The sequence below is a fragment of the Gobius niger genome, assembly GCF_951799975.1.
Source record: "Gobius niger genome assembly, chromosome: 14".
Taxonomy (NCBI): domain Eukaryota; kingdom Metazoa; phylum Chordata; class Actinopteri; order Gobiiformes; family Gobiidae; genus Gobius; species Gobius niger.
The window spans coordinates 24,193,812-24,217,713 of NC_136865.1; the positions used below are offsets into that span (position 1 = coordinate 24,193,812).

Consider the following 23,902-nt stretch of genomic DNA (forward strand, 5'->3'; position numbering starts at 1 on the left):
CTATCAAGGTCTTGCGTTCAGCAATTGGACTCAGGACAATCTTACTGTGAGAAGCCAAGCTTAATCTCAAAGCAATTTGGTGTTCAGTAGTGTTCAAAACTTTCAGACCACCTAAGGAAGATTTCCTAAGTATCACTGGGACTAAACCAGGTCTAAATAAGACTTGACAAGGACTTTGGTAGTTCTAAAGGAGGAGTAACAAAAAACATTCCCAAGTGTTTAGCTCAAACCAGTTTATCTTCCTGACACTTACCCCCATCCTTGGAGCAGAGGTTGATGAGATTGTGCACGGTGTCCATCATCTCCTGCTGCTGCCTCTGGAGGGCGCTGCTGTTCCCGGAGGCTTTGCTCAGCTGCGTCTCGAGCTCCCGGATGACCCCACTCTGTCTGCCCACCAGGGCCTGCAGACTGCCCTTCTCCTGCTTCAGCGTGTCCAGCTCCTCCTGGTGCCTCTCCTCCATCGACAACATCTTCTGCTCCAACAAACTAGATACAAAAAAATAATAAAAAGGGTCAAAGAGAGGTTGTTTTGGAATATGGGAAATCCTTGAATTATGAGCTGAGTCTTCGCAAATCCTTTGGCATGAGTTTGTTTTTCCCGTGGATGTCGAAGTATTTAATAAAGTTTTGATGTCAATGATTTACAGATTATACAACTTGGATCCTCCGTATTTTCGCAGCCAATGTATCGTTTTTAGTAACATTCTTTCGAGCGTTCATACTGTGATGGATTTTGCACAAAACACCAATCAAAATGACAAAGTATGTTCCATTTGTTTGACTTGACAAGGATTTCCTATTGTGTTACATGGGAGACCCCAACACAAACTCTGCAGCACGAAGAAATATTATAGGTCTCAAAAATATCATGTCTCCCAAGTGCTCAGTTTGCACATTTACACTCAGTATAGAATCTCACCGCCCCGGAGACTAGTTGGAAACTTGAGTTGCCGCTGGTCAAGTTGTCTGCAAGACAACCCCTGGAGAAAGGGCGAGTCTCTAGGTAGTCTCAGTGAAAACAACCAGGTTCTATTTCAGTGGATTAGGGTTAAAGTCTGCATAGTCTCCGCATGGTCTCCGTTCGGTCTTCAAGTGGTCTCCGAGAGGTCTCTGAGAGGCTTTTGCTGGGCCAAGCAGTTGCGCTGTGACAATTATTTGTTGTCCTCAACCTGTGAGATGTTGGATACCGAGGTGTTCTCAAAAAGACTCCATACGACTCTTCTCTGTCTATCTGACAGGTCTCAGACATTGCACGGATGCCACAGAAACGCCTCATAGGTTGAGGGCAACAAATAGTGTTTGCAACATTGCCCCAGCTGCTTGAGACTGCGTAGACCTCTAAGAGACCTCTTGGAGACCATGCAGAGATTCCGCTGAAATCAAACCTATTTGTTTTCACCAAGACTACATGGAGGCTTATTGCCAGGGGACGTCTCGGAGACATCTATGTGACTAGCAACGACTGTAGTCTCCAACTAGTCTCTAGGCCGGTGAGATGCCTTTGTATGCACACAATCAGTCCGAGTCTCCGACCTACATGTGTGTCAGTCTTACTGCGGTCTGACAGACAGATAGGTCTTTTCAGTCATTGTAAACTTAATACATCTAAATTCATACAGTAATGCTTTGCATTGTATAGCAAGTAAATCCATTTAATTAAAAGCAGGATTTCTTCCTAACATAAAAAGTCTTTACGTTTTATAGGAATTATAAACCATTAGTCGGAAAAATATTCCGGGCGCAAACCATTAACTGATTATGTAGCCCACCCAATTACGCACTCTGTAAAGGAAAAATGTTGAGAAGGAGCTGATGCTTTGGGATTCCACAAATCAGACTCGATAAGCTTTGAGAAAATTGTGATCCCTGGCCCTCACCGCTTTGCTCAACTTTCCAGCGTTGCTGTCAAGTCATTGTGATGGGTCTCTATGGATACTTGGGTCACAAAGGGGAGGCCAAACCCATTTTATGTAAAACACTACCTCATCCAGGACTCTCCCAATGGACCAATCACGTGATGGAAACAAGTTACCAAAGTCTACAGCGTATTCATTTTGCTTTGTGGAAAGTCTGCGCTCATGCATTTAGATTGACTGACAGAGATAATCCCGGCTTCTGTAGAGGATATTGTGCAAAATGGTGGGATGTGTGGTTTTTGGTAGCATGTTTTTTTGATTTTGTTTACTCCGCAAAGTCAGCAGTTGTTTCATGGCGCTATATTTCACCCAGTATTGTCTTTCAAGCGTCCTGTCGGTGATGTGCGGAGTTTGTGAAAGCCGTGTTGTGTGTTTACCTATTCTTGTCATGCAGTTTGCTGATCTCATTGGTCTGGAGCATGAGCTCCTTCTCCAGTTTGTTGGTGGACAGCGAGTTTTCCAGCAGCTGGATCTCAAGCCTCGACGTCTGATTGAGGACCTGGGAGTTAGAGGGAATAAAGGTTTATTGTAGGAGGGCAGAAGAGCAGAAGAAAAATAGTATGTTTTGTGCTCAGTTTAATGACAATAAATATTGAATTTGATTTATTGATGGATGGATGGATGGATAGATACTGTAGATAGATAGATAGATAGATAGATAGATAGATAGATAGATAGATAGATAGATAGATAGATAGATAGATAGATAGATAGATAGATAGATAGATAGATAGATAGATAGATAGATAGATCTGAAAAAACATTAACAACACTTGCTCTTAAATCATTGGAGTTAGACAAAGACACTTGTTTTTGCTCAGTCCTCGGAGTTTTCGCTGACGCCTTCTGGTTTTTATGTACCTTCTCGGAAAACAAATCGTTTCTCCAACTCTTTTATCCCCTCTGCCACTAAACTGTTAAACTGTTGTCGATTATTGAGTCTTTACTCCTCTCTGAACAGTTGGGACTCACACAGAGTGACTGTTTGTGATGTGTTTGGGAAATGCTCTGAGGTTTGCTGCAAATGTATTGCCCATTGGGATCAATACTGTTTTCTGAAGAACGATGACTGACTTATCACTTTGTTAGCTCAGGCCCAGTAAGTAAGGCTCAGAAGTAATTTGAACCCATCGGCTCTTTTAACAGAGGAATTTTGGTTGTGTTCGCCATGTCATTGGCAAACCAAAACCCTAACACATGCCTTAACAATGTTTACAACCAGCTTTATTATATTTGACCAAACTGCTGTGGCTTTACGGGGGCAGTTAAAGTAGAAAGAGCAGTGTTAATGGACATTTGACCCCTGTTCACCTCACACAAAAGCAGCTAACAACCCCCTTTATCCCCAGAGTGTTTCCTATCATGACTGTTTGTCAAGGCCATACCTGCGTCTCCACGTCGGTGAGTTTGCGCGTCTGTTCGGCGGTTTGTGAGAGCAGGTTTGTGCCCATTTCCAACATGGCTGCCGTGTGGTTGTGCACCGCGCTCTGCTGCAGCTGAGCCATCTCTGTCTTCATGCTCTCCTTGATGTAATTCTCAATCTGAAACAAAAATGAGGACAAAACCGAAGTTAAAAAAAAACCTCAGAGGAAAAGTTGGATCAAATGAATAGACGAAAATATTGAGAATATTGAGACTGAAGTGTCACAAGGAAACATGATACTTGGATACATGCAGTTGTAGGTGCTGGAAGTAAACTTTTGACCTTTAAGAAGAGACGTCTTGGAGACAGAAGCAGTCTTTACTCCAGAAAAGAAGCTCACACAGTGAAAAGGTTGGAGACCCCCCAATCTACAGTGTGGGTTTTTCCATACTATGCATTACTCCAAAAGTATGCACATTTTCTCTCACTGACAGCGGATTTTCCCAGCCAAACATCGGTCCTCCACAGGTGAAAAGCGATTCTAAATTCTGCAGGCAGTGTAATCTGTAAGTCAAAGTTCTCATCGCAGTGTTGTGTTTATGTTCAGCAACTATCTTTTAGCATCAGGCTGAATATATTGCGATCTCGTAGGGAGGGGTTTACATTGTATGGATGGTACCAATATTGAGATAAAGAGAGATCATTGGTATACTGTATATTCAGCATGTTAGCATAAGTGCTGACAAAACCTGATGGAGTCAAAGGCGAAAAGTCCCCAACACAAAGAGAACAGAACTCTGTAGATCACAGCCAAACTTTTATCTACAGGCCTTTCCTAATAGTTTTGAACCACTGCAGTTTTGTGTTGACTTCGATCCATCTGCAGACACACTGTACATTTGCAATCAGCATAATCCCACTCGACGTGACTAAGTTTTATCCACAAATATGTTTCTTATTGCAAAGTACATAATAAGTTGACTCCGTGTGGGCATGTCCAGCTGTGGGTGGTTAGTTCATGATGGCGGACACACCGATGATTTGATATTGTCTTAACTTGGCCTGGAAGGATCCTCGGTCATCCTTATCTGTAAACCTTCGACCTCAAACAAACAAGATAAACCAGGTTTCTCACATGAATATGGACCATATGCGCAATCAATCTCACTACTTCGTATATCTGGTGTATTATTATTGTGTACGCTGCGCACAATTCTGTCAACTTGCACACTGAGGTCTTTAAAAACATGCTTTATGAATCCCATGTTTTGGTAAATAAACTCAGGCTGATTTGATTTTAAGTGGTGATCTGTCCCCTGGGAGCCTGTTGGTTCTGGACACACACTCAGATGATTCAATAATGGGGTATATGGGGGAGAGAGGCCTGGACACTTGCACTCTCTAAAGATGTTTTACTTTGGCTCATCAGTGAGCTGTGACCGCCATGTTTCAGGAATGCAGCAGCCAAAGCAAATCAACTTCAAAAATTCATATGTTCTGAGCGGTCTGTATGTGGGCCGCATTATAATGTGGAGAGTAAAAAGCATGACGTTGAAATTATGCTTTTACGTATATGCAATTTCTGTAATTTGGTCTGACTGACTGGATATGCTTTGTAAAGAGAATAAGCTGCTGTTTTCGTAAATCTGAAAATGAAAAATGCTGATTTGTCCTGGACGTAAGTGAGTAAAAGATACAGAATTAACCAATATTCTACATTAGCAGATACATACACTATACATTTGAGTCTACTTTGCACCATAGTTCAAAATATATTTATGATGTGATATATAGGAGAGTATCCTGCATCATCATCATCATGACAACTGCTGTATGTTTCGCTCACTTATGGTTATTGAGAACACTGGGGTCTTAAAGCTGTACTTCCAGAATCAAACCGTGAAAGTCAGAGGTAGTTGAGATCTCTCAGCAGTTGCCTAAATGTGTTTCTAACTCTCACAGACCATCCCACACATCCCGATAGTTCACTTGAGTGAATTAGAAGCTCGTCTCAGCCGGAGTTCATAGCGAGACAGAAATGAGACGTAAACAGTAGGGCTGGGACGATCCACTTTTGTCATGATCCGATCATCTGATACATACCACGATACCCAGGGGGCCGATCTGATACTTATTGCGATACAGTAAGTTATTACAAGTCATATGTTTACCTTATTTTGTGTAAAAAGCTGTGTGTCGAAAGTGCATTAACAAAGAAATGCATGATAAAAATGCCTCCAAACACAAGTTTTGAAAGTATTGTGCTACTTGATAAAGGATCGATACTTGATATTGCAGCACAAAGTACTGCGATCCAAGTCCGATACGATATTTTGTCCGAGCCCTAGTAAACAGGGCGGATCGCCAATGTGGTGCCCATTTTAGCCTCTGACTTCCTGGTTCGCGCTGGAGGATAATGTGCCATATTTTGACACACAATAGTGCACATGATCTGTTGCAAATTTTGTAAATGTGAATCTATGGTGCCAAATGAAGCTCACCCCACAAGAAAATTATTTCATTTTGATTACAGCTTTAAGTGAAATGATCTACTTTCAAGCCATGTTGCCCATTCCCAGTGCTTAGCTGTTAGCTGCTGCCTCAATTTTTGTTTCTAGCCCCTATAATACTGCATGATTCAGGCACACTCAGCTTTCTGTGAAGTGAATCAGAGCAGACTGACACAAATACGTTCCGCTGTTTCAGACGTCTGTGTTTACAATAGGCATTCATTTCAGTCCTCTTGTTCCCCAGTACCTGAGCTGAGATTTTAAGTATTTATCCACCTCCATGTTAAGCCAAGATTGATATAATGTAAGACAAAAGCGATCTGAACGATTGACTCTGTTGTTCTTCATCGGACACAGCTCATTCGTAACCGTTGATGCGCGTCTGCCAGCTCGGATCAGCCTCTCAGTTAGAACCGTTCCTTTCGCCAAATCGATGGAGCTTAATGTCCAGTTATTTCTGCCTCATTTTCACACAAAATATATGTTCCAATAAGTACTGAAGATTGATGACTTAAGCGCCATTTTCCACATGATCTCCTGCGGTTTGACGTGACAAATTGCGGAGAAAATTACACTTACTATAATGATTGATTACTTTTCTCGATAATGAATTCCTGTTTTTGGAAGCGGTTGGCGAGCATTAAAAAATCTCAGATCGGAGCGGATAATTATTTTTGTTTTCATATCCTCAGGTGTTAAAACCTCAGGAATTACAACCACAACATTGAACATTGGCAACATCATTAAGCTTAGGTTCAGAGCAGGTATCGCTGGGTCATATTGGTCGTAGTAGAAATAAATAGCTTGTGACAAAACACCTTTTCATGGGTCGCCTCTGTGGGAACGAGGCAGAGTTTGGCCTATATCTGGAGGGGGTTGATAAATGGAAAGTACCAAAGAAAACCAAGATTACACAAACAAAACGCCCAATGCTGTCAAATCACCACCCGGGACGATGTAAAAATGGACCTCAGTGGGCATTGTGGCTTATTTGGCCAGTTCATAAACTCGATTTAAACACATTCCAGTCGCTGACCACCAATAGCCACAAGAAAATGCCCTGTCATAGCCTGAGGTCAAATGGAAATTCTGTCAATAGAGAATACGTTTTTGAAATTACAATCATGGGAACGATGGACATGTAAAGATTGCGGTGCACATTTATAGGCTTCCCAGGCTCATATTTCAGGACCAAAGAGCAAAATGGTCGTATTAATTGTAATGAATTGAATGTCATGAATTTATGATGGTGTGAAAAGAAATGGGTTTTAGATCTTTCAACAGTGACTTTAACTGGGAGAATGAGACATATTTTACCTCAAGAGTACAGGCTAACATGCGGTGCTTGATTTGTAAATTAGTAGTTTCAGCAACACTTTTGAACTGATGTGATGAATTCGAGAAACACGCCAAAAACAATTGCCAGAACGGTCTCATTAAACACCTTTTTAACATCTCAAATCTTTGCTGATTCCAAAATAGTTTACCTTGAAAAACTGAAAGATAGGGCACAGTGGGTTTGTCTCATTATTTATTTTGGACACTTTGTTTCATTTGCAATATCCATCAGCTAACAATAACCCACCGGATTCATTCTTTTGCTAAGTTAATAATTACACTTCACATTGTCTGTTTAAAACTTTGTTTATTTGTTACTTTTGTCAGTATACAAACTTACCTGTACCACATGGTGGGAACAAAGGGAAGGCGTGGTCCTTGTCGGCCATTTTAAAATTGCAGGCTGAACCATGTGGCAGGGGGGAAATTGGTTTAAACTCATACAATCAAAGTTTCTTAATTCTTTCATTTGATTTGAACACTTTATCATTTTATGTAAAATATGAAAACTTACCAGCTTTATTGTTTGAACTTACCCATCAAGCTAATGGTACTTACCGGTGGGAGGTCCTTTCCCATGAGGAGAGGTATTAAAGCTGACTGCTGTAGTCACTAAGGGGTGCCATTTTGTTCATGCATGTGACATGTTTGTCAATGAGAAGTTCCTTTGTGTGAAAAATAAATGCCTGGTAAGAACTATACTTTTTAAGTCTGCCTGCCCATTTCCACCACCTGTGGCCAGTTCCCTTAAATCAGCTTAGAAAGCACTTGAATATAAAGTGTTCAGGCTGGTCCCATGCCTTGATAAACTGATAAACTGAGGCTATTTCATTAGTTCAGGCTGCAAATTACACTTGAATATAGTGCTGCACAATGGCCTTAGCTTTACACTGATTTTTTGATTGTTTGTTTCCAAACAATCAAACAGGAAGTGTGTAAATTTGAATTGCTGTGGTTCAAACTTTCCCGTCATATTTCTAACATCCAAATTCTTCATAAAGATCAGCTTATAAGCACATTTCACAACTTTCAGAGAGCGATACTGTCATGTAATGTAACAACAACTACGTAGCTGCTAGTTGACATCTGCCAGGTCGGATCATGTAAGTAGATGTGCAGCACACTTAGGTATTTTTCCACTCAAATGTCTGCTTTTACAATACAGTGGAGGACAAAACAATTTTTATTCCACTGAAACAAGTATAACAACACACCATAATAAGTTTGCCTTCACTCTTTGCATTCGGACCTCAAATAATGTTGGAAAAAAGTACACTTGAAGGCAGTAGATGCATTCAGTGTTTGTTTCCCAAAGCAAAACATTGTGAGCTAAATTATTTTATGACATGCCGTGTACAATATGGTCATAATACTGGTTTACCCTTTCAAATGAGAGCCCCTGAGCGATAATCCACGTCGACTTTACCGTCTTTAAGACTGACTGCATGCAACGGCCTGTCATTCCAGATGTTTTATGGTCTACAATCAGGTCCTAATCTCTGACTAACTGCTCGGGGCCGCTGTCTGGGACTTGGGTGACAGGCTGCAGACCCCACAGTGCAGCGGGGCAGACACTTAAAGAGGAGAGGAGTGGGTTTATCAGGAGAATGTTTGGGTTTCTGAGTGAACTGTACTGCACACCAAAAGGACCCGATCCATCAGTGAGAATTCCCAACACCCATGCGCTGTACTTTATCACGGCCAAGCTGTTAAATGGTCTTAGCAGGAGAGGCTAACTCCTGCAGCTCACATTTCAATGGGAAATGGGTCTCAAACTGTGGACTGGGTGCAGTAAGTTTACACACACAAGATCCCTTTGCAGTTCAAATGTAAATTAAATTCACAAGATATACCTACATTTTTGGCAAAGCTTGAACGATTTACCAGTGATCCAGTGATTTTTTTTATGGGTTTTGAAAATGAAAAATGAAAACACGAAGACGAACAAGAAGAAGAACACGAAGAAGAACTCGAAGAAGAAGAACTCGAAGAAGAAGAAGAACTCGAAGAAGAAGAAGAAGCAGAACTCATCATCAGTGCGCGAACATTAATTCCAATGTAGGATCTTCCAGCTCAGTGAGAAAATCTCTTATTATAGCAGGTCAAATTTCCGTAAAAGCTAAGATCTCCATCCATCAGTGGGACGTCCCGTGCGCACGTCTTCTGTACATTGTCATGGCAGAGCTGCTGTATGGCTTTAGCATGAGAGGCTAATCCCTCACAGTGCTCCTCCCTGCTATCATTGTTACACATTAGTGAGAATGTTTACCACTTTTTTTGACAGTTCCCATCGAGGGGGACTTTGGTGGTAAAAAGGGGTCTTGATCTTTGTCTAAACAGCAGCAGACACCGCGGGTAGTCAGTAAATGCTACAGGCCTGGACTGCATAAAACACTTGTTCTTATCTCAGGTTCAGAGGCTATATGTGCAAGGCTTCTGTGTCACACACAAGTGGGTCCATTTTGAGGCACTTCTAGACTTAAACTGAAGAATCGTGAGTTCCATAGTGCTTACACATAGCCATTAGGTCAGGCATGTCCAAAGTGCGGCCCGGGGGCAAAATGTAGCCCGAAGACAAATTTCTGTAGCCCTCAAGCTTCTTGTTTTATTGGCACACATCACCAGAGCTGGTACTTTTTACTGCAATCATAATTCCACACAATTAAATCCTTAAAAAGCTACATTTATTGTGAGACCGAGCTGGAATTATGGTTCCAAGCCTAAATAAAGGTGTGGAGCATGGTTTAAACCTCTCTTAAATACACCCAATTGAATGTTTGAATGCCATCCATGCTGTACAGTATACATGTCAACATGCAGCCCTCAGTGAAAAAAGTTTGGACACCCCTGCCTTAGGTCCATTAAATCCACAGTTCCATCCTATACTCCATTGCAATGTATTCCCTGACCACCAACAGCAACATCATCAATGGACTTTCATTTTCATGTAAAACAAAGGAAGGAATTAGATGAAAAACCTCGTAATAAACCGGTCAACCTATGCTCATGAGTTGAGTTATGATGGAAAATCCTGCAGTCAAAATCAGTTTCCTCCACAGGGTGGCTGGGCAGTGGGCACTCACTTCGAGAACGGGTCAGTCACATGGGAGGTGCTCCAACTTGAGGCTCCCTCCACCTCAACAGGAGCCAGCAGAGGTGACTCGGGCTTCTCAGAAACATCCAGTGACAGAAAGCCGAGAGACAATTTAGAACTCACTGGAAGAACTGGTTCACACTTTAGGATTCCCCTGGAGGGTGTGAAGAAAAGATGGTAGTGTGGGCATCTGACTGCCCCATCCAAACCCTGGCCCAAGATAAAGTGGAGAAGATGGATGGATATCAAGGACAATTCATTCTCACTTCAGTATAGCGTGCATTAGACATTCACACTACAGATGTCCTCCTCCATTTTCCCAGGAATCATGCAGTTAGTGTTGGGGTAAATGGTCTCACTGCATGAAACACTTTTGCCCTTATCTTTGACTCGCAGGCTGTGATGGAGGTGCAGAGGCTTCTGGGATACATCTTTTACTTTCTGAGAAGATCCATTTCGGGACACTTTAATGGACAAGCGCCCTGGGCTGTTACCCACAAATCAGCACCTCTGTCTGTATCTGACACCAGCAGTGGGACCTGTGCCAACTCAGACACTCTGCACACGTTATCAACCCGACAGAGAAAGGGCAATCTGACACCACTGAGTTACCCCCTGGCCTTTCGAACACTGAGCAGGGACCTAGCTTTGATTTGAGTTTGAACTACAATTCAATAAGACTGTGTTGGAATGAGATGGTTTAGATAATCATCTGACTGCTATAGTTGAGGGAAAGTCAGGTTTGGGAACTGAATCACTCACAGTAATTAGTAGCATAGTATTATACATACAGACGGAACTGTTTTTGTCCATTCCAGCTTAGAGTTATTTAAGAATGGAAATATGTCAAACAAACAAAAAAATCTTCCATATTTCAAAGTAAGAACATCCTGGGATTATAAAAATCTTCTCTCTGTATCTGGTTATGTTGATCTACCCAAAACATGCATATTAGACTAAAACCTAGATACGTAGCCTTACTTAACTCAGCTACAGATAGATATAGATAGATAGCATTGCACTGTTGTTGCTCCTGAAAGTTTCCCCTATTAATTGTGAAGGTCAAACACAGAGGAAAACATGTATATTACTCTGAAAAGAAGTACAAATTCAACAAATGAGGGTCTGAAGTTCTAAGCTGGGAGGCCTGTACTTGAGAAAATGTTCACATTTGATTGACCTTGATATTGTCCTTTCCTTTTGTTTGTCGTCAGGCTGGTCTGTGCCAGCCTGCGCACAATGATATGCAAACAAGTCAAGCACTTATCATCTCAGCACGGATATTTTAGATTCGTTGGGATCACCCGGGGATGACAAGCCGTGACTCAAATACAGTACAATACACAATACTTAGACTTGTAAAATATACTGTAATGTAAAATATTGTCTTTCCCTCAAAAAGTGTTGAATAAGCATTAATGCAGTACTAAGTAACTTGTCTACCTTAACAAATCCTTTTCATAGTCCCTCTGAGGGTAATACAAGTGTTAATGGGATGATTGGGGGTTCTTGCATCTCCCCTGGTGTCGCTGGCCAGAAAACCACAATTGCAACTTTGCTGCCATCGGGTAGGTGTCACCAATACACAATAATGGAATCACAAAGAAGAAGCTAACAGGCTAACGGGCAAAGCTAACTGTGGGCTAGCGCCACTTAAACAGTATTTACAGCCAAGTTTGAGTGGAAAAAAATATTTCCATTGTCTAATTGGATGTACAATATCCCTCTCTCCCTTTGTCTTTTCTGTCAGCGTAGTATTTACTCTCATGGACAATTACTAAATAAAAAATCGCAACATGCTACGACACCTGCAGTGGCGCTTATGGCCTCTAGGGGCATGAGTTACTTAGTACTGCTTTAAATAATCCAAAAAAGATAAAATTGTGATAACAAAAACAACAACAACATAATAACAGTCATTTTAACAGACTCTGTGATTCTATGCCTTTCTGTACATACATATTTGAAAAAAGTTTTATTGGGAAAGGGTCACAACCCACTGAAAACGGTTCTGTGACCCGCTTTTGGGTCCCGACCCACCACTGAGACCCACTGTTTTAGCTGATTTCCTGTGGCAGCGAGTGCTGAAAAGACGTGGAAAGGAAACTTCATGTCACAGTTTTGGTTGTTAAATTGAACTTATGGTAAATCGGGGGTCCTCCGTGTTGAACCCTGTCACGTCGAGTTGAGAAACAGCTCCATCTGAACCCAGGGCTGACCTCTGCCCCTGCCCCAGCGGTCCACACACACTCACTCTGTCAGACGCTGGCACTTTCTGCTCCCAGAGGACGTCATCAGAAAGAGCATAAACAAATGTCCTTTCAGAGTCTGTATTTGACACAACAGCAACACCGAGCACCTTTGAGTTTGATCAATTGGTGAGTATTAGAGATGAGTATCGCATTTTAAAAACAGGGGAGAGCAGCGTTTTGGGTGGTCTGCGTTTTGACTTGCGTAAAGGGTTTCGAAGGCCAGCCAGAATGCCATGCTTCTCTACTTCTTTTTCTTTTTGTAGATGCTTTTGTGTAGCTGCTGGGTCCATTTCCAAGGACATAATGAGTTTTGTTTACACGGAGTGAGCCCGAAGCCACAGGTCCTCTGTTTAATTCTAAGGATAAATCAAGGCGCCTGGAGAGTCCAAAATCAATCTGGAAAGTTCAAAACGTAGCGCTATTTTCCACGCTACAAAGCCTTTTTAGCCGCAACCCTTTGTCAACAAGGGCACAGTATGAAAGAAAATCTATGTGTATTTTACAGATGTTTTTATGATGCATTTGTACGGAAGACCAACCAGGACGAGGGCACATCATTTTGGGTGCAGTGGTTTTCCATATTCGTTTAATCATACTTATGTTGATAGCCAGAGTGATATATCAGTAATATTTTGACAAGCTACTTTTTTTTGAATATTTCAAACTTGCTTGTATCGTTCTGAAGTATTGATATTGAGACTTTCACATGCAAAGTTTGGGAATATAACAATTGTGCTTTACAGATTAGTGGCTTGACTATCAGTGATGCCAGTTACACGCTGCCTCGTAACAAGTTACTCTAATCTGACTATTTTCAGTATCAAATGTAATCTAATGCATTACTTTTTCCTGACCAGTAATCATATTAAAGTTACTTTTCCAAGTCACTGTGAGTTACTATTCTGTCATTGTCCTGAGGAGAGTGACATGGAGTGATATAACGTGATTCAACAAGTCACATTTTCAGCATGAAGACTCACAACATAAATATAGACAATAGCGAGGAGAGAGATGGAAATATGTCACTTTTCTGAATCTATGGAGTATTGTTGATGTTGCTGTTAAAATGCTCTTCCAATAACACGAGTATTGGCAAAACCGGTTGTCATTTGCATTTTGAGGTGGGGGAGGGGATGTCAGCAGCTGATTAATGTAATTAATAAAGTATCTTGTAATCTAACATAGTTACTTTTAAAATCAAGTCGTCAGTAAAGTAACTAAGTTACTTTTTAAAGGAGTAATCATGATTCAGATTACTTTTTCAAGTAATCTGTTGCAACACTGTTGACTTCACGATACTCAAGAACACTGATTCATTCATCTTACAATAATCAGTTATTCAAACACATACACACAATAAGAAAACCATTGACCATCATTCAATCTCTTTGTACGCTAGAAGTTTACATGACGTTTTTTTTTGACAGTTAAAGATGCTGATGATAGACTACAGAACCACAGAAAGGACAAGTCAAGAAAATGTTCAAAGGAAAAGGAACCAACCAAACAACAGCCCCACTGAGGTTAGAGCACACTACTCATTCACACAAAGAAAACTACCTGTAATCTGGTACCTCACGGGAAATAAAATGTCATCTCAATCTTCTATTTCATCAAGTCCTTCTCCAAGTAAATTCTGTAATGTGTATAATTCAACTTATTTTATTTATTTGTTCAATCTAAAATGTTTAGGGAATTTCTATCATCCCTGAATCTGAAATTTTTATTCTAGTGTGTCCTTTTCCTGATTCACATTGGATAATGAAGTCCTCCATCCCACGAGGAGCATATCTGGTCCAAGTATTTGTGTTATGAAGCAACTTCCACTGAAGTATGATTTAACTTTCATAATCCTCATTAACAAATACTTCTGAAGTAGATAAGTCGATAAGAGACTGTTCAAAAGGGACTCCGTGGTACAACTGTAGATTCCTAGATGTAAAAAGGTTTTGGGCATGGTGCATTATGTTGAGCACATGTATTTCTGGGTGATTGATCATTTGAATTGGATCAAATGATCACCGAAACATTTATTTTTTCTTATGTTCTTCCTTGACATGCTGAAAACGTGCAATGTGAACTGAATCTCGGTTTCAAAACAAACCACCATTTGCAGTACCTAGAAAATCCCAGTTAGACATTTTTCCCAAAATGGTTCAGCTCTACTGGGTGGCTAAATCATGTATTATAAATAATACAAGATGAGACATAATCATACTTTTGTGATTTATTGCGCAGTCACAATGAAATCCAAAACGCAAAGACAGCATTTAAGCCACAAATAAAACCGCAGCTCCTGTATCCAAAACTGTGTTGCTAAAACAATTTTGAACCAAATGCCCCGTTGTCATCGTTTACCGTGTCACTTGTGTCAAAATGAATGGGCTTTTAATGACGGTGATATTTTCTTCCATGTCCGCTGTTTATCTTCTGACCTGACGTCCCATTAACTCCTCAAGTTTATAACGGACAGAGTTACAATCACCGCAAAAATCTTCCTCCGTAAAGCTCCGTACTCCCCTGCAGTCACTTTCTCCACTCCTGTCCGCAATCTCTCCATCTCCCCCCCTTTTAATTTCCCATAAACCTCTGCTTCGTTTTGCCTTCATCACCGCAAACAGACCGACAGTATCACCAAAGCAGCAGATTAAGTTACTCATGAGTCAGTGGCAAGCACGAAGAGGCGGCAGATATCACATCTAAGGCTGCCTATAACTCATACAGTAGTAATACGAGGCGCTTTTCTTACTCAGTTTCTTTAAAGTGCGTCATAAAGTAAACAAAGGGCTCCCAGCACAATCGGACCCCCGACCTCCATCACACACTCGCTCCAATATAACCAATGTGGGTGTAGTGTCTTGGCCAAGGACGCATTGACAGCACCATAGTATGCAACAAATGGCTGAAGCGCTTGAGTGCCTAATGCAGGTGGAAAAGCATGAACCATTAGTCCGAGCTGGACTCAAACCTCTGACCTTTGAAGTTGAGCTGGTAGACGATGGCTCTTTGTCACCTTCGTCACTAATCCATACCTATCATTTATGTGGTTTGTGTGGCTGTTTTGTATATTTTATGTTTTCTGCTCTAAAGGATTTGCCCCATGTGGGATAAATTACGTTTACTGAACTGAACTGAACTGAACTGAATTACTTAGAATCAGAATCAAAATAGTTTTTATTGCCATTGGATTATTTTCTCGGTACAATTGTGCTACATACAACATATAACACTAAATTGAAAATAAGCTATAAAAACTTTAAAACTATAAGGCTATGCAGCAAGAATATTTAGATAAAGCTGGATTGTATTTACAGATGTGCAGGTGCATAAAGTGATAGCAGTGGATCCAGGGGATATAGGGGCGACAGTGGTGCAGATGGTAGAGCGGGTCGTCTCATGATCGGAAGGTTGGGGGTTCGAATCCCACCTCCAGAAGGTGCATGCTGTCGTTGTGTCCTTGGGCGAGACACTTCACCCACATTGCCCCCAGTGTCTGCGTACATTGGTGTTTGAATGAGAGTAAGAATGGGTGAGTGCCTAATGTAGGTGGAAAAGCGCTATATAGCTATATAAGTTGAGACCATTTACCATATACCACATAGTGCAATAGAGCAGATTACACCCAGGAGTCTGTAACTAAGTTTGGATGTAGTTTCGTAGCCTGGCCAGCCAGAATACACACTTTTCCTATTCTTTACAAAGAGTAAAGAATCTGGGATCAGGGGTGATTTCTTTGAATTCCCGATGGGTGTGGCTGGCAAGCACATCAACCAATCGGAGAAAAAGCCGGATATGGTGCAAGCGGCATGGTGCGTGCTTTGTAAACTAGGGAGTTGGTGGTTTTGCAGTGCATCGCCCAGCATAGCGGAGACAAATGTGAACCAGGTCGTTTCTGCCACAAAAACAAGTAGCAACTCGGTTCAGTTTCGAAACAAAGGAGATTTCAATACATATGCGCAACAGCTGTTTCAATCATTTGGAATGGGACAAAAATACTTTCAATAGACCACAACAGGGGGAAAATACTCAGAGAATACTTTATGTTCAATCCATGGCCGTGCCAATCATGCTTTGAGTCCGTCTGCCCTCCTCATATTGCTCTGGCTTTTATCAAAAGACATGGTGATGGTGACTTGGGAAAAAGAAAAGGTGCAATGCAATAAAAAAAAAAAAAAAGTATACATTACGGAAGCGAAAACCTGAGTAGAATACTGTATAGTTGCCTCAATTGCTTCACCCGTTCACGTGTCAGTAAATATCTCATGTGTTGGTGCTGTTGTTTGTCTGCTTCGGAGCTAATGTCATTTTTTTTAACTGAAATGATTGGAAACAGATGTGGCAGCCTGCCGAAACAATTTGTCACAATGGCTTTAATTTGGATATTTACAGCAGGTTGTGGTCACTGGAACCTCAGTAGGACACAGCGAAGAGATAAACAAAAAAGGAAAGTTGGTCTTCTGAGTTGTTTCATGATACGCTTTCATGTGGTTGAGCTTTTCTCTGGAGTTCAACAATCCAAAGAGAGTATAAACAGTAGATGAAGAACTAGTCAAAACTTATTTGGCAACACAAGAATTGGTACATTTAGCAAAGTAAATAGTGATTCTAGTTGGACAGTTGTGTCATACATAGTAATGGTACTGCTGTTTACACTGGCAAAAGTTTGGCCTGCATCTTCGACCATGACAATGATCACTTTATTGCACTAAAGGATGATGTAATAATATGCTACACAGCTCACACATTTACTGTTGATCATGCATCTGTTTTCTCTGAGCCTCATTAGTTTTGATCCTACTTCCTTGTACTGGATATGAAGCAAATAATAACTTTTTTTTGCTGATTCATTAACTTAGACACATCTTTTATACAAACATCAGCTCAAACAATAACAAATGCTTTCCTCCAGTTTCATTCAACACACAAACATCTTCCATTTTCTCATCCAAGCTCCAAGACTCTGTGTTGTTTCTGTTAAATACAGTAAATGATGTATTAAATAACCTGTCGATTCTAAAGTCCCATGACTATTATTCAGATTGACCAAAGCCCTAGTGTATCTCTCCCACATTAGCCACAATCATGTTGCTCAATCTTTCCTTCAAATCTACCTGTGACCCCTGATAAACAGTTCAAATGTGATGTTTTGAGATGTTTCCAAGTCTTGTGCAGTGTTAATGGCCTTGATGTATGAGCTATAAAAGTTGCTGGGGGCCTGATTATTGTTAATAGAGAACATGTGCCCAGCTAAGAAATCTTCCACAAATCACATTCTGCATTAAATCGTAATGAAAAAGAAATCAACAAAGAATGCAATTATGAATCATTTTGGTTGGTGTTTGTTATAGTTCAGTATAGTCGAGTATAGTACGAGATCCTGGTTCAAGATCCGGACAAAAATGGAAATGCATTGCACTCCTCAAGACGAGCTTCCCAACTGGTTTGAAGAAGGCGAAGAACAAACTCATTTGCATCGATCATTTAAGGGCATCATTTTGATCGCGTCATTTTCAGATTTTTATGTTTGAGTTCCTTTTCGTAACACAGTTGCTTTTATCTTTAAATAGTATAATTCCAAAGCTACCATCACTTTTTCATTGAGGCCTTATTAATGCCAATAAAAAGATCCTTGTTCTCTAACTAAGACTGCGCTATAACTCGTGTGAAATTGGTAGCTTCTAGAGTCCAGCTCCAGGTTGAGTTATGGTCCTTCTCATCAGTGTTTGGCCTTGTTCCTGCTAACTTTCCTGTCTTGCATCACAGTGTCTAAACCCCACCAGGCCAACAAGCTTTACTAAATCCACACTATCTATCAAACTGCAAAGAGCTTCACTTGCAACAGCTGCTAAAGAGCTAACACTAGCACCAAAGCAGCGCCAAAGACAAGATGCGCAAATCCACTTACATTCTCTGAGTAACCTGGACAAGTCTCCCAATAAATTTGTCGTCTCACCCTGATTTAACCCGGAACATAGTCCCAAAGAGCTGACGTACGTACATATATCTGGTCATAGCTGCTTATCTGCACCTAAATTTACCAGATGTTAAATCTCTGTATTAAAAACAGGAAGTGGAGAGCCAAGAAAATGTCACCAAACTTTGGCCTACAAATTCTCATATTTGTTCACGCTCCCATAAAATAAATATGAACTTTCGTCTGTGATTGGGTTCAATCCAATCCACTTTATTTCTATAGTTGTAACAGAAGACAAAATATTCCGAATTCCTAAACCTTTAAGGTCAAGATATATTTAATTCCTAACTTTCCTAACCTATTTGTAGCATTTGTCCTAATTCTTCATAGGGCCGACTTTATATGCACATTTTACAACTTACATTGTCACTTTTCAAGGTCACTTTTACAGAAATGCTAGAATTCTAGCTTTTGCGTTTATGAAATTGACACAGATGCTGTATAATTAGATGTGCATTGTTTTTTTCCACACATATGTCTGAGGTTATAATATACTAAAGGAGGACAAAACTAATTCTGTTCCATTATAACTCAGGTATACAGTGGGAGGAAAAAGTAAGTACACTGTTTAGAATTTCTCACATTTCCGCCTAAATTGGTCATAAAATATGGTCTGATCTTTATTAAAATCATAAGAATGAGTAAACAGTGTCTGCTTAAACTAATACCACCCAAACATTTACATTTTATCATATTTTTATTGGCCATAGCATGTAAACATTCACAGGACAGGGAGGAATAAGTAAGTACACCCCCTGAATATCACTGAACTGCAGCAGTTTTGTAAAGATAAATGCTCTGAGATTCATCCTGATCGTACTTTTGCAGCAACAGCTTTTCTGTAGTTACAGATTAGATGTGCACAACGATCAGGATGAATCTCAGACCATTCCTCTTGATAAAACTGCTGCAGTTCAGTGAGATTCAGGCGGTGTACTTACTTATTCCTCCCTGTCCTGTGACTGTTTACAATACAAATATGATCACATGTAAATGTTTGGGTGGTATTAGTTTAAGCAGACACTGTTTACTCATGCTTATGATTTTGATGAAGATCAAACCACATTTTATGACCAATTTAGGCAGATGTGTGAGACTTGTGTACTTTTTCCTCGCACTGTAGCGCCTTTAAACCAAAATTCTTGAAAACTTGCACACTAACAGGACTTTTCCATGTAGGCTTCTGTGTGGAATTCTGTATGCACCACTGCTGCTGTACACTTGTGATTTTTAAAGATGCATACTGGAGAGCGCACCGGCCATAGTGTTCTCTTGGCCCTGGTCCCAGGCTGAAGTGGAGGAGCTGTATAAACTCTATAGGCTGTGATTGTGTGTGTACTTTTGTGCGCTAACATTTGTGTTTGAGTGTGTGGTCTGAATGAGGTGTCGCCCCAATCTCCCTCTCAGCAAATAAACCCCTATCCCTCTGAAGAGGCCTACCCCGAGCAACACAGTGATAATGTGCCTGCACAGCTCCAGCCTGTCTACCTGCGACATGTGAGGCTATTCCCATGGCCGATACTGACAGACGACTGGCAGATCACGTTGAAGACTTTGAATCCCAGCCTTTTATCTATCGCCGCACTGAAGATTTTAGAAACTTAAAGGGGAGTATTACAATGGTTTATTCACTGATTTAAATAAAGCGAAAATGGCTTGACTGGGGTATGGGAGGAGCTTTATGAATAAATATGTGCATGAGGTATGAGAAAACCAAAGGAGGTGCTACCACACTTCGAATAGTTGCATGTGGTTAAAAAAAAATAACCCAGAACCTAAAGCTGCAACCAAGCACAGCACCTTTGCTCAACATACAATTTCTCGTGGAAGACATTTCTTTCTCTGCGAATGGGGCCCCATCTTTCACCATGAGAGGCCAGTTCCATTTCAACAAGTGCGCAGCCTTCATTCAGAGAGATTTTTCTACAATGTGTGATGTTTTTAGACTCTGTATCTTTCAACGTGGATAAGCCATTAGTCATCTGAGCATATCTGCGCTCCTCTGTACCAAACGCTTTATCTTTCCCTGGTATTGGACTATCCGTGTGGTCTTATCACACCCAATCTGTCTTAATATTTTTCCCCTGTTTTGCTCTCCAAAAGATCTCTACCACACTGCAAGATTTCCCCTGGTTCTAAAATCATAGCAGCATTTAAACTCCACAAAGAGTGAACTGCACCTCTGGAAGGCCTCCTGCATTGCTGACAGACAAAGACATCCTCTCACAAAGAACATCAGCCAGTCGGGAGAAGTCAAAGGGGCTGCGTGTGCGGAGGAAAGATCGAGGCATTTTTCTTCCCATACTTGCACGGACCTCGGAGGATCGAGTTCAGGATTAATAAGAGTCAAACATCACTTGAGAGGGTGTGAAAAGTTGTTCATACGGAGAACATGCAACACTGGCAAAGCGGGGATTCTCCGATTACCACCGCCACAGAAAAAAATATGGAGCAAGAAATGAGCGCGGATCTTTTTTTTCCCCTTTTTTTTTTCGTCAGCTGCTTTTTGTTACTGGGAGTTAAAGAAACAATCAAATGCCTGATGTTGTTCTTCTTGTAAACAATCACATCTGACTGTGGGACTCGAACCAACTGCCTCCTGTCATAAGTTCTAAAAACAAGAAAGTCGTTTATCTTGTTTTCAATTGAAGACTAACCAGGACACATGAATAATCCTTGCCGTATTGCAACACACCCGGGAGCTTACACAGACAGATGTACCAAACTACCTTGCCACTCTTTCCCAATACCTCAAAGGAAAACAAAAAGAGTTTAGAGTAGGCTCATGCCACAAAAGGAGGCACTTAAACGTCTCTAAATGAAGGGTTTTACTTGAGATGAATAGATGCACCAGTAATAATGGACTAAAACAGTTTCAAGCGCCTCCACGATGAAAAATCTCGACACTAGACAAAACATTTCAATCTAAATACATGTAAAGTAAGACTGACTCAAAGCATCCACTTTAAAGTTCTAAAACCTGTGGTATCGACTCGGTTTTCGCCAACATCAGCATTTACAAGTCCACAGACACGTTCACTGATGTTCAACGATATAAAGGGTAATTTACAGTGCTATAATTTGTGTCAACCTCCTGCAGATTCCATTTAAAAACACTTTATTCTCCAGTTCCTTTGTTTTTCCAAAGTGTTTTCCAGTCCCTCGACTATCGCCAAATCTTGATTTAAAGCGGCCAGTGTAAATGAACCTGAAGGGACCATAAAAAACAAACAAGAGCAGATACAGCATGTCTGACTGCTATTATCATCCTTTGTGGTATATCGGGACGAAAATACAACATTGATAACGTTTTGGATTCGGGCTATATTTCAAGTAGAACTGAGTTGTTGCAGAGAGTGATTGCGGCACAATATTTTCATAATAAGACTGACTTCAATGTTGATAATGTTTCAGTATATTTAGTTCCTAATCAGTGAGTAAAGAGATACCACCACAAACCACACACCTTTTGGCAGGTCAGCAGAGCCTGAATTAATTACTACAGCAAAGAGAAAGTCTCTACACATTACCCCAAATAATGAAACCTCAGTGGTGCGTTCCCATCTGACGTCATTTACAGTAAAATGCTGTGTTCTTTGATATTAGTCATAGATTCCAATGAAGATAAAGGTCAGTTAAGGGGGGCTAAATTGCCCGCTGATAAAATAAGGAAGCTTCGGCACACAGATTCACTTGATCCCAATGATCTTCATCAGGCTTAAAGGCACTATATCAGATTTTTTTCTAGTATTGGAACAATACTGTTTTGTCTGCCTTTATTGTAAACTATGACATTTGTGGGAAAAACATATTTGTCCATCTATTGCAAAGCATTTGTGTCAATTTCATGCTTCCTAGCATTTCTGTGACAGTGACCCTGAAAAGTGACCCTGTAATTCGTGAAATGCGCCAGTACATGGGTCCCTGTGAAGGATTGGGAAATTACAAATATACAGCACAGTGAAGGCGTTACAAGAGGCGCTACAGGAAACAAAAAGGGGCAAATGAGGACAAGATGGTGAAAGGCTGTTGTGGAGCTGAGGGAGCTGCGCAGGAGGAAGAGGGAGGAGAAGGTGAAGGGCCTGACCAGTGCAGGACACCACGCTCTGAGATGGGCACAAACCCAGGAAGCGCTGCACCGTTTCAGAGGATCCCTGGCAGCCGGGTTTCCTCTGGGTGCTACAGTTTCCCCTACCTCCAAAAACCTGCTGGTCAGGTAGGCCCACAATGCCGGCTCAGGACTAACCCAACACCTGAACGCAATTTCATAATACAAGTGTACAATGACAAATAAAGCACTTACTTAATTAAAAAGTTGGAATGTGTTTGGATCACAACATTTGGTGGCTTCCTCTTTCATTGTTTGTAATAAATACATCATGCATAGGGTCTTTAAGGAATGATCCTTCTACTGCTCCAGGCACATGTATACAGACACCTAAGCACTGGACTAATACGGTTGCATTTCCTGACTCAAGCAGGCGCCACAATTGCCGCTGAGCACAAGTCAAAGCGCGAATGGGACGACCAAACATTGTCCTGCACTTCAGCTTCACTTGAACAGTAAAGAGAGCATTAAAATCCCTCAGTGTTTCCCGGCGGCGCTGGAACTCGCTGGCTGATTAACCGCGCAGCCGCTCCAATGAGGAAAAATTAGCCCCATTTATGTTCAGACTCAGGGGTGTATAGAAACACAAACTATAACAGGAAACACTAAATGTATTTCACCGGAGCATCAAGGAGTGCCAAGCTACAAAGCAACAACACGCTTTTCCGAAGGCGGGCCATAAATTCAGCACGGAGAAGGCCAAAAGTGAACGTTTAATTAAAACAAAGGTCTTACAGTGCTCACAGGAGGCCCATTCACCAACATGAGTAATGGACAGGATCATTTAAGTGGAGCGCAGACTGAGCAGAAAATGCTTAGGTGTTCATCAACAAAGGTGCATTTGGACTGAAAAAAATATAGCGACAGGAAGGGGGGTAATCCAAAACAAAGTGGACTCTCCTGCGTGCACCAATTTCTGCAAAGTTCAAAGCTGTGGTTCTAGAGGAAGTAAGGTTATTTTATTTTGGATAAGAAGGAGTTTATGAGGTTAAGTTTTGATCCAAATTTAGAGTTCAGTTCTCTATTTCAAGTGCTAGTTGGATTGGTATGTTTAGATAGTGTTACTGTTTGGTTGCTTGGTTTAGAAGAGTGTAGAAGTGGTGGTGTAGAAGTGTTTAGTGTAGTGAAGCCACATTTTCCCCCCATTTTATGAAGGTCGAACATATCGAACAAACAAAATCCTTGAGATTGTCAGAAATCACCTTTTGTTTCTCACATAGTCCAACTCTTTTGGAAGCAGTCATTGTCGTGTCTTTGAGCAATTTCCATGGTTTCCTTTTTACAACTTTTGGGATCAGGGCAGAAGAGTCGTTGATTCCTCTGAGCTCTCCAGCTTTTCTGCATCAT

At 41.0% G+C, this 23,902-nt stretch overlaps 1 protein-coding gene across 1 annotated transcript in view; it reads right to left on the reverse strand.

The window, feature by feature from the left end:
* angpt1 (angiopoietin 1) overlaps window positions 1-23,902 on the reverse strand; it is a 72,396-nt gene that overhangs the window by 39,657 nt on the left and 8,837 nt on the right. Inside the window, exons 2-4 of the mRNA XM_079570959.1 lie at window positions 3,302-3,457; window positions 2,294-2,415; window positions 254-486 (exon numbers count right to left, since the gene is read on the reverse strand). Coding sequence (XP_079427085.1) covers window positions 254-486; window positions 2,294-2,415; window positions 3,302-3,457 — 511 coding nt within the window. The remainder of the gene's footprint in view (window positions 1-253; window positions 487-2,293; window positions 2,416-3,301; window positions 3,458-23,902) is intronic.